Below are 13,805 nucleotides of genomic sequence, written 5' to 3' on the forward strand. Positions count from 1 at the left end.
GAGGTGGTTTTTCTTTGATAGTCGTGTTATATAACCACACACCATCAAAAAAGAATTCAAAATGTAGCTTTCTTGTATTGTTGTGTGAACAATGATAATTTCCTTGTGCAAACAAGCAGAGGCCGAGTCTCTCAGCGGGACGACACTCTCACTTTTAGTAGCGCAGGGTGGAGGATTGAACCCAACAATACAACTCTTCAGCTCTCAGCATGGACACCGCCATCAGACCCAGACGCTCAGGTCACAGGTCACACTGAACCAATGAGTCTCTGCTCTCATAGACCTGCTGTAGAGTTCACACTCCACTGTAACTGACAGTACCTACATGAAGTAAAAGGCAGCGGTCGCACGAGATACAGTTGAATTGATGTTTTCGGACAGCTACAAAAAAAACCGCAGATAACAAAATGTGTTCTAAGCATGTTTAAATCACGGATCCACTTAGCTAAAAACATTCATTTAAGCTTTTTAGATGTTTATAAATGTTTTATCTTGTTGTCAAAAACATTAAAAGACATGTTCTACATCATCATTTTGCAAACATTACAAGAACGTTAGTTTTAAACGTTCTTTAAATTTTTCCATTCAGAAAATTCCAAGCAATGAAGTGATTACTTGAAACATTAGATGGACCTTCAAATAAAAGATGTTAGAAAAGCATTCTATAACATTCTATCAGACAGAGAGACCATCGGGTTACTGATCACATACAGATCCCCAAATCACTCAGGTTAGATGGGCGGCCAGCTCAAGGAAAAGTCCTGGCGATTCCAAACATCTCCCACTTATGGATGATGGAGGCCACTGTGCTCATTGGAACTTTCAGAGCAGCAGAAATTTTTCTGTAACCTTCTACAGCCTTGTGCCTCAAGACAATCCTGTCTCGGAGGTCTACAGACAATTCCTTTGTCTTCAAGCTTGGTTTGTGCTTTGACATGCACTGTCAACCCTGGGACCTTATAAAGACAGGTGTATGCATTTTCAAATCATGTCCAATCAACTGAATTTACCACAGGTGAACTCCAATTTAGCTGCTGAAACAAGAATGATCAGTGGAAACACAATGTACCTGAGCTCAATTTACAGCTTCAGGGCAAAAACTGTAAATACTAATGTACATGGAGCTTTTTTATTTTTAATAAATTTGCAACAATTAAAAAAAACATATTGTCATTATGGGGTATTGTGTATAGAATTTTGAGGAAATAAATTAATTTAATCCATTTTGAAATAAGGCTGTAACATTAAAAAATGTGGAAAAAGTGAAGTGCTATGAATACTTTCAGGATGCACTGTATTTTATGTAGATGCACGGCCCTACAAAAATTATCCCAATAATTCTAAAATTACCCATTCTTTACAAATAAAGCTATTAAAGCCCTCTTGTGAAAATGTATTTATATTACAATATATTGTCAAACATCAAAATATCACAATGCCAGTGTTTTTGGAGCCCTGATCTGATATAGCTCATATATGAATATGTTAGCTATTATCATTTGTATTTTTGGGGGATTTCTGTTCTTGTTTATCTGTTTGGAAATAGCCCTCTGGTCATTGTGACATGATTCAAATTGAATTCAGATCATTTAATTAGATGATTCATCCATCCTGAATGGTGACTCTCGCTTGGTATCTGACGACAACAGCTGCTAATGTGCAGTGGCTGATCAGTTTGCCTGAATGCACTCATCTTTTGAGTTGTGAAATATCAAAGTGACAGTCAAAGAACTGCTTTTGTGGGAGATTAAGCGGTAACACTTTATTTTGATGGTCCATTTGAGTATTAGTAGACTGTCTGCTTAATATCTGCTGATACCGCTCCTTCAACAAACATTTAACTGAGCATAAGAAACTTAGCAAGTACATGTCAACTTACACTAACCCTAACCCCAATTTAACAGTCTACTTATAATCTAATGAGAATAAGTTGGCATGTAGATGCAATGTAACTTAAATTCAACAAACGGACCATCAAAATAAAGTAAATTAAGACTGAATAAGCAGTGAGCGCATCATCTGCTTTTAGACAATAATGTCTTGCTCCAAGTAAACATGAAGACATTGGTTAAGATAGTTGGCCTTGAATAGTCCATCAACCAGTGGCGCTGAGATTACACATACACAAACACACTAAGCCTGCGGTTTCCTGAGCTGATTGTGGCCCAGACAGTGAATCATTGTGCTGCAGATGGGAATCATTTACTGGGAACTGAACCAGAGATTGATCCGAAACGCCAATAATCAAAATCAAGTTCAGCAAAGATTTGTTTCAAAACTATTTCTAAATTCAGTTCTAATTTCCAGCAAATAAATAAATGAACAATAGTAATGAAGTTTGGTCAAAAAAGTTATATTCAAACACACGTCCTATTCCTATGCTCCATGGTGATGCATACATCTCCAGAACCCGACAGGTGGACAAATCTGAGCTTGTTTTTAATAAAACAAATATAATTATGCATATAATAAATGACACTGCTAATAATAATAACATCCTTTAAATGCAAATTGTTAATAATAAACTGAAAAAAAGCCACCTTGGAGGTAGTGGTTTTTAAATTTATGTAGAAAATATAATTTTTTGTAATATTTTAATCTTTACATTTTTTCCATATGTAAAGATATTTGTGTGTTGCTGTGCATCCTGTGTGTATTAAGCAATGTGTATGCATTTGAACCTGCATAGGTGCATAACTAACACGCTCTGCGCTGGACTTTAGACCAGCTTTTAGTCGGTCAATGGAACAGTCTATTTCAGGTCCTCAAAATAGCAACGCGTTAACAATGTGCCTTAACACACCTCCTTTTTAGACAAGCACACCCGAGTCCACAAAGTAGCGCAACTGAATTTGCTGTTTAAACAATGTGCCGCATGGCATCACGGTGGCGCAGTGAGTAGCATGATCGCCTCACAGCAAGAAGGTCGCTGGTTCAAGCCTCGGCTGGGTCAGTTGGCATTTCTGTGTGGAGTTTGCATACTCTCCCTGTGTTCACGTGGGTTTCCTCTGTGTGCTCCGGTTTCCCCCACAGTCCGAAGACATGCACTATGGGTGAATTGAATTAGCTAAATTGGCCATAGTGTTTTTGTGTAAATGAGTGTGTGTGGATGATTCCTAGTGTTGGGTTGCAGCTGGAAGGGCATCTGCTGCGTAAAACATATGCTGGATAAGTTGGTGGTTCATTCCCCTGTGGCGACACCTGATTAATAAAGGGACTAAGCCAAAAAGAAAACGAATGAAAGAATGAATGAATGAACAACGTGCCGCAAAATGTGAAAATAAGGGTTGTGCTGGTCTGAAAATAGCAGCAAATCATGCGTCTTATTGTGCCGGATGAACTACAGTGCCCTGAGTGTTCAAATGAACTCCAGACACTCCAGAATATTGTCACTCTGAAGGCAAGTTTTATCGAAAAACGTAAGTTGGATGCACAATAGGGCTGTTTTTTTAAAGCAATAGCCATGTTAATAAAGGCTTTTTAACCTTTTTACTTACTTTTCCAGTGCCTTGGACTTTTTATACACTTTATTTACATCTCTATATTTTGGCAGAATTTAAATTGGGTTAAAAATTAGTACAAAATTAAATTAAAAGAGATTTTATACACAAAGAAAATTTTACTAAAAATACACAATTTACTGATTCTTATCTGTTCTTGTTAAAATCTACAAAAATATATTTTAATATTTATAAAAACTAAATGTAACTAAATGTATTAACAACTGTTAACATTATACTTAACAAACTCTCAAAAAGGTAGCATTATCCCCATAAATATGATACACATTGATGATGATGATGATGATGATGATGATGATAATAATAATAATAATAATTGTTTCTACATTTTTAAAGTTAGTGTATATAATATGACTATATTATATGATATAATTTGAATGATTTCTGAAAGATATCAATTAAAGCTTAATGTAATACAACAATGTACCATTTAAAATGAATTGAAAAAGAAAACATTTGCTTTAAATTTAAAGAAAATTTCACAATATTAGCCATTCTTTAAAAACGTGTACTGTCCCCAATCTTATGAATGGCAGTGCAAGTGTGTGATGCACTCATTTGTAAACTCACCCATAAAGGATCCGGTGCTGCAGATGAGACTGAAGAAGCAGCTCTCTGGAGGAAGTGTCCCGCATTTACTGCAGATCAGAACAGCAGAGTAGAAGTTAGAAGCTCACGATTCACACCACATGAATAAACACACACACACATACACAGACACACACATACAGTCCAAAGCAAAACTCCTGAGGGATGAATTCCCATTGGCAGCTGACTAAAATAGGCCCGTCTGGGAGCTCGCTGGATTATTGGGGAAAAAGAGAGACTGAGGTAGAAGAGGGCTTGAGGGCCCTTAGCCTTTCTCACACAGCTGTTACCATGTATGAGAAATGACAAAAGATAAGCAAAGATAGGGCCTCCAAGGAAGAAAGACTGTGTAAGCATCTCTTCATAAAAGGAAATCTTCCACTCACAGGTGATCTTTACTGAAGAGCGTTTCAGCTTTGTATAACATGTCACTGTGGTATGAAGCTGTTAAAAAGGGAGGTGCGACTGTAAAGATATGGTTTAAACAAAGTTCAATTTGCAGCCAATCAGATAAAGACTGCAGAGCATTTTTGAATCTTACTGTGCATTAAACTGATTGTTCAACCAATAAAATGAATTCATTGAAAATGTTGTGCATCTTGGGACAACACAACTGTTTTTTTTACCATTTTTGATTAAACAGTTTATTTTGAAGGTCCCATGAAATTAAAATAAAGTTTTTTTTTAGATGTTAGTGTCAGTATTGTCAGTTTTCAAGATATCTTTTAGCTTGTGTGTTCCAAAACAAAGACAAAATTCACATTTAGAAAATATAAAACTGGAATAAACATGTAAAGCTTGTAGTTTGTCACTTCCGCCTAAATGAATCAACTGTTTTATTCACGTCACCTCATACTTCAGTTTCTCATTAAATCATAACCAATCTAATGATTTCTAGCATCTGACATACCCTGCCACCTTCAAGACGCTTCACATTTTCTTTTCATTTGATGCTAGTGAGAGTGGTTGAGCTCAACCACTCTCACTGGCAGAGCTGTGTTGTTTTTTAAAAGAGGAGGAGCTATGTCCTATCCTTTCTTTGTGTTTTGGTTGAGATTACGTCAAACACTGAATAAAAATGCATATTTTAAAGCACTCACATGACCTTTAAGGTCCCGTTTACACTATTATGTTTTAGTTTTAAAAACGCATTCGTTTTGCTATGGTTACACCTTCCGTTCACACTAACCCGGAGTTTTGGAGCCCCGAAAACGGAGCGTTTTGGAAACACTGAAGAGGCCGTTTTGGTTTTAAAAATGCTGCTGCTCCGGGTCAACGTGGATGGGGGAAAACAGAGACATCTGAAAATTGAAGCGGACAAAATGGCTGCAGACATTCGACTATCTGATCCGGGCTTCTCCCTCAATATTGGGCTAGTGCAGAAAGTTCAGTCTTGCATCCTTTTCTTGTAAGCTCAGACATGGGGTCAGTGTTCTTTACATCATCATTCACATCACCCTGCAGGCTATATTGTTTCACTATCTTAACAATAAAATTAAAACATTTTGATATTAACAACTTAACAGACACCAAAAATGTTTATGTATCGTGTAGCTACATATTTATATAAGCATCATTTTTGCGGTATGCATATTTATAACAAAATGGAGCCTATAACATTACTGCCTCCTTTCACTTTCAGTGAAAAATATGACACAAATATGAAACTCTTTTGCTGAATATCAGTTTAAATAATCAATAATGGCCATTATAAAAGTATATCGTACAATAAATGTATACAATATAAACAAAGGCAAGCAATCAGTCAATATGCAGAATCAGTGTACGCGGTTATATAAAATAATATGTTAACTTATCTTTGCGCTCAGCCAAAACACGTTACCTCAGAACAAGTAATAGATTCAAATGACCAAAGAGTCGTTAGATAGAGACAAGATAAACTAAATATCACATTTAACAACTATAGTGAGATGAGATTCAGGGGTAGATTCTTGATGAAATGTCTGACATGCGCTGCTCTCACCCGGGGAGGTGTGCTCAAAGCACACACTGACTGCCTGGAGTCAAAGCGTGTGCATACGCTGCAGCACATGCCAGACAGTGTGTGTGGACACATGATGTGTGTTTTCAGTGGTGTAGTGTAGACAGAGAGCTGTTCAGAAACGCTTGATGAAACGCCAGTATGGACGTAGATCGTTTTCGTTCTAAAACTAAAACGTATTAGTGTAAACAGGGCCTAAGAGACAGTCACTTGCTTCATTTCTAAATGTATCAGCTGTTTTGAATGAATTGTCTGAATGAATGAATGAATGAATGAATGAATGAATGAATGAATGAATGAATGAATCATTATGACTTGCTTTGGTGTCATATTTATTAATCCAAGAGGTCTCCTACCATAAAAACACACTCAGCAAAATATTGTTTATAGTTGTTTTGAAATATGCCAAAAATGCTGGATTTGATGTTGATATTGTAAAATTCTGCATTCAATAAGGATTTTTAAAAAGCCTTATTATACTCTTATAAATAAAGATTCATATGACTTGTGTGCTTTTTACAAGAATTTCAAAACAGGGTTGTTATCATGAATTAAAACAAAAACCATAAAATTAAAACAATTCCAACCCAGGCTCACTCTGATAACGTACCCCTATAAACATTTCTGGAGAATGCAAAATATGTCCCAGGAGCTATGTTTTTTTGCAGTTTTTGTTTTCGAATTTTGTCTGCGAATTCACCAGAGGCCGCTGTGTACTCTTGAGAACTCAAAAATTTCTCTCGCAATTGCAATTCACACCTGCTGTTCACAAGTAAATCCACCAGAGGCCACTGTTGACTAACTGAATGACTGACCAACTGACCGGTCCTCCCACCCTCCCCCTTCCCTAAACCCAACCGCAGTGTTTTGAAAAGCAATCCAGAAAAAGAAAATACCCCTGATTTTTACCACATTTTTAAATTCTCACATTGTTATTTACTTATTTTATTTTTTGTCTTATGTTTTAGTCTTACCTGCTTTCTGGAACAGTTGTTCACCTGACTCAAACCCTGTCATCTCAGTCAACTCCCCTCTGCATCTCAAGTCCGCCGACATATGTGTCGAGCTACCGGACAAACTGGTAACAGTAGAAAAACCGTCCACATGCAGGTAAGCGGTAAGCAGGTAAGCGTGAAAAGGAACGGCATCATACCGCCCCATATTGTTTGTTTTAAAAACTAAATGAAGCCAGACGTAGCTCTGGCTATATAAATCGTGATCTACAGAAACGTATATAGGGCTACGTTTTCAGTATGAGCCTATGTTGAACAATTCATTCATTCATTTTTCTTCAGCTTAGTGCCTTTATTCAGTAGTGGTCACCACAGCGGAATGAACCGCCAACTTATCCAGCATTTGTTTTACACAGCAGATACCCTTCCTGCTGCAACCCAGTACTGGAAAACATCCATACACATCCAGTCGGGACTCGAACCAGTGACCTTCTTGTTGTGAGACAACAGTTCTAACCACTGAGCCATCCTGTCACCCACTAAAACAATTTTTGTAAGTAAATAAAATATGCTATTTACACTATGAAAAAAAAACATGCATGAACATAAAAAAATTATTTGTGTAACAAAAAGAAATTTTTAATGCCAAACCCAAAGCCATGTTCTCCTGAAAGCCTTCATTTCTAAAAACTCCCTGAAGCAAACTCAGCTGCCCCAAACCATGCTATGAGTCTCTGCCAAATGAGCCTCGACTGGATTACATGTAGCTATTCCTTCTATAAATACATCACTGAGGTGTTAAGCTCTATAATGATAAGCTAGAAATGTGTACGCCATTCCAAGATTGTGTGAGTGTGCGATTTTTTAACCTTTCACCCACTTCAGAGCACCTCTAAGAGCTGTAGACTACGGTGGGTAGCAGTCAAAATAAACCCACACACACACACACACACACACACACACACACACACACACACACACACACACACACACACACATTTACATACACACACACACACACTCTGCTGGTAGTGGAAATGCAGATTACGGACACACCCAAAGGCAAACATAAATAAAACTTAACTTATAACTTGAGCTCACACACTCCATAAAGCACACAGCTCTGAAGGCAATGGAGACAGACGCTCTACTGAGCAGCTCGGGTCAAAGATCTTGTAAATTATTCTGCAGTTTTGCACTTTGACGATGAAACGCAGTCATATAAGAAAACAACGTGTTTGAAGACAAAACTACAACCCCAATTCTGAGAATGTGAGGAACATTTTGTAAAATGCAATGCAGCGCTTCCCACAGGCTTGAAATACACTTGCGGTGGTAGCCGGATTGAAACACACCATTTACCCACAGCACATAAACAGTTAACTAATTGCAACAAGCAAACCAATTTAATAACAAAAACTATTTTTTACAATAATTTATTTATTATGACACTGATATGCACTGTTTCTGTTCAATGGGTTAAAAAACGGTTGGAATAATAAAGAAATCCACCATTTCTCTTACCTTTATACTATTCAAGGCCATGTGCACCCACGGACAGGTCAAATCTGCTTCTCTCTTTCTTTCAAGCCAAAGCATTTTAGATATGTATAAAATATGTAGCATATTGACATCGTTCATTCATTAATTTTCTTTTCGGCTTTGTCCCTTTATTAATCTGGGGTCGCCACAGCGGAGCGAACCGCCAACTTATCCAGCACATGTTTTACGCAGCGGATGCCCTTCCAGCCGCAACCCATCTCTGGTAAACATCCATACACACTCATACACTACGGACAATTTAGCCTTCCCAATTCACCTATACTGAATGTCTTTGGACTGTGGGGGAAACCCATGCGAACACGGGGAGAACATGCAAACTCCACACAGAAACCAACTGACCCAGCCAACTGACCCAGCCAAGGCTCGAACCAGCGACCTTCTTGCTGTCAGGCGAACATGCTACCCACTGCACCACTGTGCTGCCCTAATAGTGAAATAGTTTCATCAAAATTAATTTTGAAAGTGTACATAAAGCAGGTTAGTGGTTTTTTATGGTTAAAAATGATGTCTTCTCAATTTATGACAAAAGTCATGAGAGAATTGTCAAATAGATAAATAAATTCAATAATCACGTTTCTCAATACAAAACAATTAACTGTTTCCTAAATTTCCCCCAAAAATAAACAGCCCAAGCTGAAATGCATACAGACTACATTTTTTAAAGTATAATACATTATTCTGGGTACAGTTCATTGCATTTTTCAGAAGTAAAATCCACTAGAGGGCGCTGTCTACAATTTGACTGATCTGAAATACATTCCTTAAAGTATATTTTGTTGTGCATTTCTGACACATGTCTTTCTTGTGCACAAGAATATGGGGCTTGTCTTACAGATCTTTCAGAACATGGCCTGACAATCAGAAACCTGACAGGTTTATCAGCAGCTGCTAAAAAGGCTATTTTGAAATTATGCATTGAACCATCCGACTTTTACAAGGTTATCATATTTTATAGAGATTGCCTTGCTGGAAGGTACAACTGCCAGGCTTAATGGTGCAAACGACAATACTACTCAATACTATCATACCAATATTCCTGCTATGATAGTCTTCAAAGCTGACATTCCTATTACATACAGTATATCTGTTTTCTAGTTATTTTTACATATATAATCTGTTTTTGTACAAGTAGACGATTTCATGGCATCTATACTTGTGTTTAGTTTGATATGTACAGTTAAAGTCAGAATTATTAGCGCCCCTTTGAATTTTCTTTTCTTTTTTAAATATTTTCCAAATGATGTTTAACAGAGCAAGGAAATTTTCACAGTATGTCTGATAATATTTTTTCTTCTGGAGAAAGTCTTATTTGTTTTATTTCGGCTAGAATAAAAGCAGTTTCGATAGTCTACAGAACAAACCATCATTATACACTAACTCAGTGTTTCCCAACCCTGTTCCAGGAGGCACACTAACAGTACATATTTTGGATGTCTCCATTATCTGACTCATTAACTTCAGGTTTTGGAGTCTCTTCTGATGTTATGATAATATGATTCAGGTGTGTTTGATTAGGGAGAGGTTGAAAATGTGGACCGTTGGTGTGCCTTCAGGAACAGGGTTGGGAAACACTGCACTAACTTGCCTAATTACCCTAACCTGCCTAGTTAACCTAATTAACCTAGTTAAGCCTTTAAATATCACTTTAAGCTGTATAGAAGTGTCTTGAAAAATATCTAGTCAGATATTATTTACTGTCATCATGACAAAGATAAAATAAATCAGTTATTAGAAATGAGTTATTAAAACTATTATGTTTATAAATGTGCTGAAAATAATCTCTCTGTTAAACAGAATTGGGGAAAAATAAACAGGGGGGGGCTAATATTTCTGACTTCAACTGTATGTGTGTTTCATAATTTTAATAAAAATATTGATCATAAAAAAAGAAACCTGAAAGGTGTGCTGCGTCAGTAATGTGACTGAACGTGCACGCTCTAATCCACTCATCTAATTAATGAACAACACAATACAGTAGATTATTTAAAAAAACTATATCGGTTAGTTTTGAACTTTTTGACTACATTTTAGTCTTGTCTTTTTGTCAGCAATAACATGTGTGAGCATTCAGTTTTCAGTCATGTTACTAGCATAGAGTAGATGTCATGTTTCTGTTCATGTCAAGCGGCTAACATTTTTTTTACCCTTGTTATTGTCATTGACAGAATTAAAAATGCCTCTAACATGATGAAATATTTGCTTCAACACAGTATAAATCTGAAAGATTGCACTGTGTATAAATATGGCTTACTAAAACTTCACAATGTTTCTAGATTCCTGTTTCTCCATGACCTCGTCTAAGTCTTTAGACTGAGGAAAACAAAGAAAGACGAGCGATGAGGAAAGGAAAGGCTTGAGGAGTGAAGAATGTGCTGACACAGCTCACTGCCTCAGGTAGAGAAACAGACAAACGGTGGATGGGCAATTTCCAGGAATTAAGCCCTAAGTATACTCAGATTGTAAGAGCATGCTTATGTATCTGTGCCTAGTGTGTCGAATTCTGTAAATGTGGAGACCGATTTTTCTTTTTTCTAACTCACATGCATTGTAATTGTAGAGTTGACTGCATTTGTAAAGGTCAAGAATTCAGCCCTGTTATTGGATGACAAGTAGTATATCAATACTTGCCTCAAATGAATGTAAATTTATTAAAGATCTGATCTTAGTAAATCCAGTCAAGCTTTTCTTGCTATAATTAAACAATTAACTATGATTTTCCCCCCAATAAACTCATAATTTGCTGCTTATTAATAGTTATTAAGTGAGTATTGAAGAGGTAACCCTCAAAGGACTTTGAGAACAGTTATTTACTGCAAAAACGCCCAGTAAAATACCACATACATTTTTAACAGTTCACTCCTGTAATATGCACTGCATTGTGGGTAATTTTAAAACTTTTACAGTAACTTACTGCATATTAGGAATTTACAGTATTCTACTGTAATTAATGTAATCAAGTACAGCTACTGTAGTTGAAGCCAAAAATGACACCGTTTCTGAAAAAAATTATAATTAACATGTTGTCTCACAAAATGTTTTTAAAACAGATGATTAAACGATGAATATCAATTACTTTTGTAAACCATTAGATATAATAACAATGAATAATAAAAATACTGTTGTACATGATCTCGTCACTATGTTTGGAATTTATTAAATTCAATAGTAAATGCTAAAAATAAAGGTTTTGTACTGCCAGTGTAAAATGTAAATAAATTACAGTAAAATTGCTGTAAAATACAGGAAAAATGCTGTATTGTCATTGTGTAAAAGTAAAATGTGATAAAGAGATTTTAACACAAAAAAGAAGTTGCGGTAAAGCCAACTTTCCACTGAATAGTGTAGTCCGGGAGCTGCGTGGAGTTCCGATCATTTCCGTATGCGGAAAATTCGGGTCCGATTTGAGCTGCAGATATGTGGAAATATTTGAACTCCTGTGACTTGATCGTATGCGACAGGCCGATCGTATGTGATGTATTCAATGTGATGTATGTGATGTGTGCCACACGCCTGCTTTTGAGTGAAGGTCCTGGCCGTTAGATCGTCCCCTGGGGGGCCCCTTTAAGCTATTTCTTTTTTGATAGTCTACAAAACAAACCATCGTGATACAATAACTTGCCTAATTACACTAACCTGCCTAGTTAACCTAATTAAGCCTTTAAATGTCACTTTAAGCTGTATAGAAGTGTCTTGATAAATATCTAGTCAGAAATTGGGGGAAAAAAAAAAACAGGGGGCTAATAATTCTGACTTCAGCTGTATACTGTTCACCCAATTCACAACACCTTAACACTTTCTGATTTTGGCTGTAATGTAATGTGTGCACCTTTTGTAAAGCTGCTTTGGAACAATAACTAATGTGGAAAGAGCTATACAAATAAATTTAAATTGAATTGAATACTAGTTGGGCTATTTATTAGGTAGGATTAAGAATGTAGAATAAGATCATGCAGAATATGTATTTTATAAGTACTAATAAGCATACAACATCTTTATAACAGGCAGGTAATAAGTCACAAGTTAACAGTGAGAATTGGTACCTAAAATAAACAGTAAGTTACAGTAAATCCTAAAAATATCATAGTTTTTCAATCGTCATTACCTTATGAGAGGGACGTTGTCCAGAGTACAGCATAAGGTTGGTCCTCTCTGCATTGGCAGATCCACTTCACATGACTGGTTATACATCCTATAAACAAACAAACACAAAGACCGTCATGTACAAATACATAAAAACATACAGCATTGAGTTATAACAGAGACAAAATGAGTCTTGCAGGTTTGTGGATGTTTCCTTTTGACTTCTTGCTCAATAACAATAGATAACAATCAACTAGACCAGACCACTGAACACTCATTAGGCATTTCCACTATCGGGCCAGTGCGAGCCAGGGCTTTAATCGGGCCAGGCCGGGCCAATAGCCCGGGAGGTTGAGAAATGAGGCCAAAATCATGTCGCGTTTCCACTGTCGGGCTAGTTGCTCGCAGCGCGTCACGCAAACACCGCCCCCAGAACGTCCCCCGAATCAAACGTCACACAACCCGCCCACTTCAGCGGGAACAAAAATCTCAAATTATAACCACAAACACAACCTGGCATCACTACGAGAGCTGGAAGATGGAGAACACCGAAGCGATTGCTTTTTTACTGTTTGTGGTCTGTTGGTGTAAGGCCAGACAGCGATCCCTGGATAAGGACATTCGAGTTCGGCGGCATTTACTTCGAACACAGATTTTGGCTGCAAGGCGAGTGAGTTGATCAAGCGCGATAGCAAAACAAATGTAAGGGAAGAAAGCATCTTGTCTCCTCTTTACCTGACAGGAAAACTCCGCCTTTGTACGTAACCCCGCCCCGAAGCCCCAGTTGGGCTTTGACTACAGTTAAGGCCCCTTCACACAAAGAAAGACATTCATTCATTCATTCATTCATTCATTCATTCATACATTCATTCATTCATTCATTCATTCATTTTCTACTGCTTTCCGGGGCCGGGTCGTGGAGGCAGCCGTCTTAGGAGAGAACCCCAGACTTCCCTCTCCCCAGACACTTCCTCCAGCTCCTCCGGGGGGATCCCGAGGCGTTCCCAGGCCAGCCAAGAGACAAAGTCCCTCCAGCGTGTCCTGGGTCTTCCCTGAGGCTCTTCCCGGTGGGTAATGCCTGGAACACCTCCCTAGGTA

General features: G+C 37.4%; 1 protein-coding gene across 1 annotated transcript in view; it reads right to left on the bottom strand.

Annotated features, from left to right (window-relative positions):
• zgc:154058 (Transmembrane protein 150A-like) overlaps positions 1–13,805 on the bottom strand; it is an 86,646-nt gene that overhangs the window by 52,835 nt on the left and 20,006 nt on the right. The window contains exons 3-4 of the mRNA XM_056470308.1: positions 12,730–12,816; positions 4,092–4,159 (exon numbers count right to left, since the gene is read on the bottom strand). Of these exons, the coding sequence (XP_056326283.1) occupies positions 4,092–4,159; positions 12,730–12,816 (155 nt within the window). The remainder of the gene's footprint in view (positions 1–4,091; positions 4,160–12,729; positions 12,817–13,805) is intronic.

Source organism: Danio aesculapii, chromosome 13, assembly GCF_903798145.1.
Source record: "Danio aesculapii chromosome 13, fDanAes4.1, whole genome shotgun sequence".
NCBI lineage: Eukaryota > Metazoa > Chordata > Actinopteri > Cypriniformes > Danionidae > Danio > Danio aesculapii.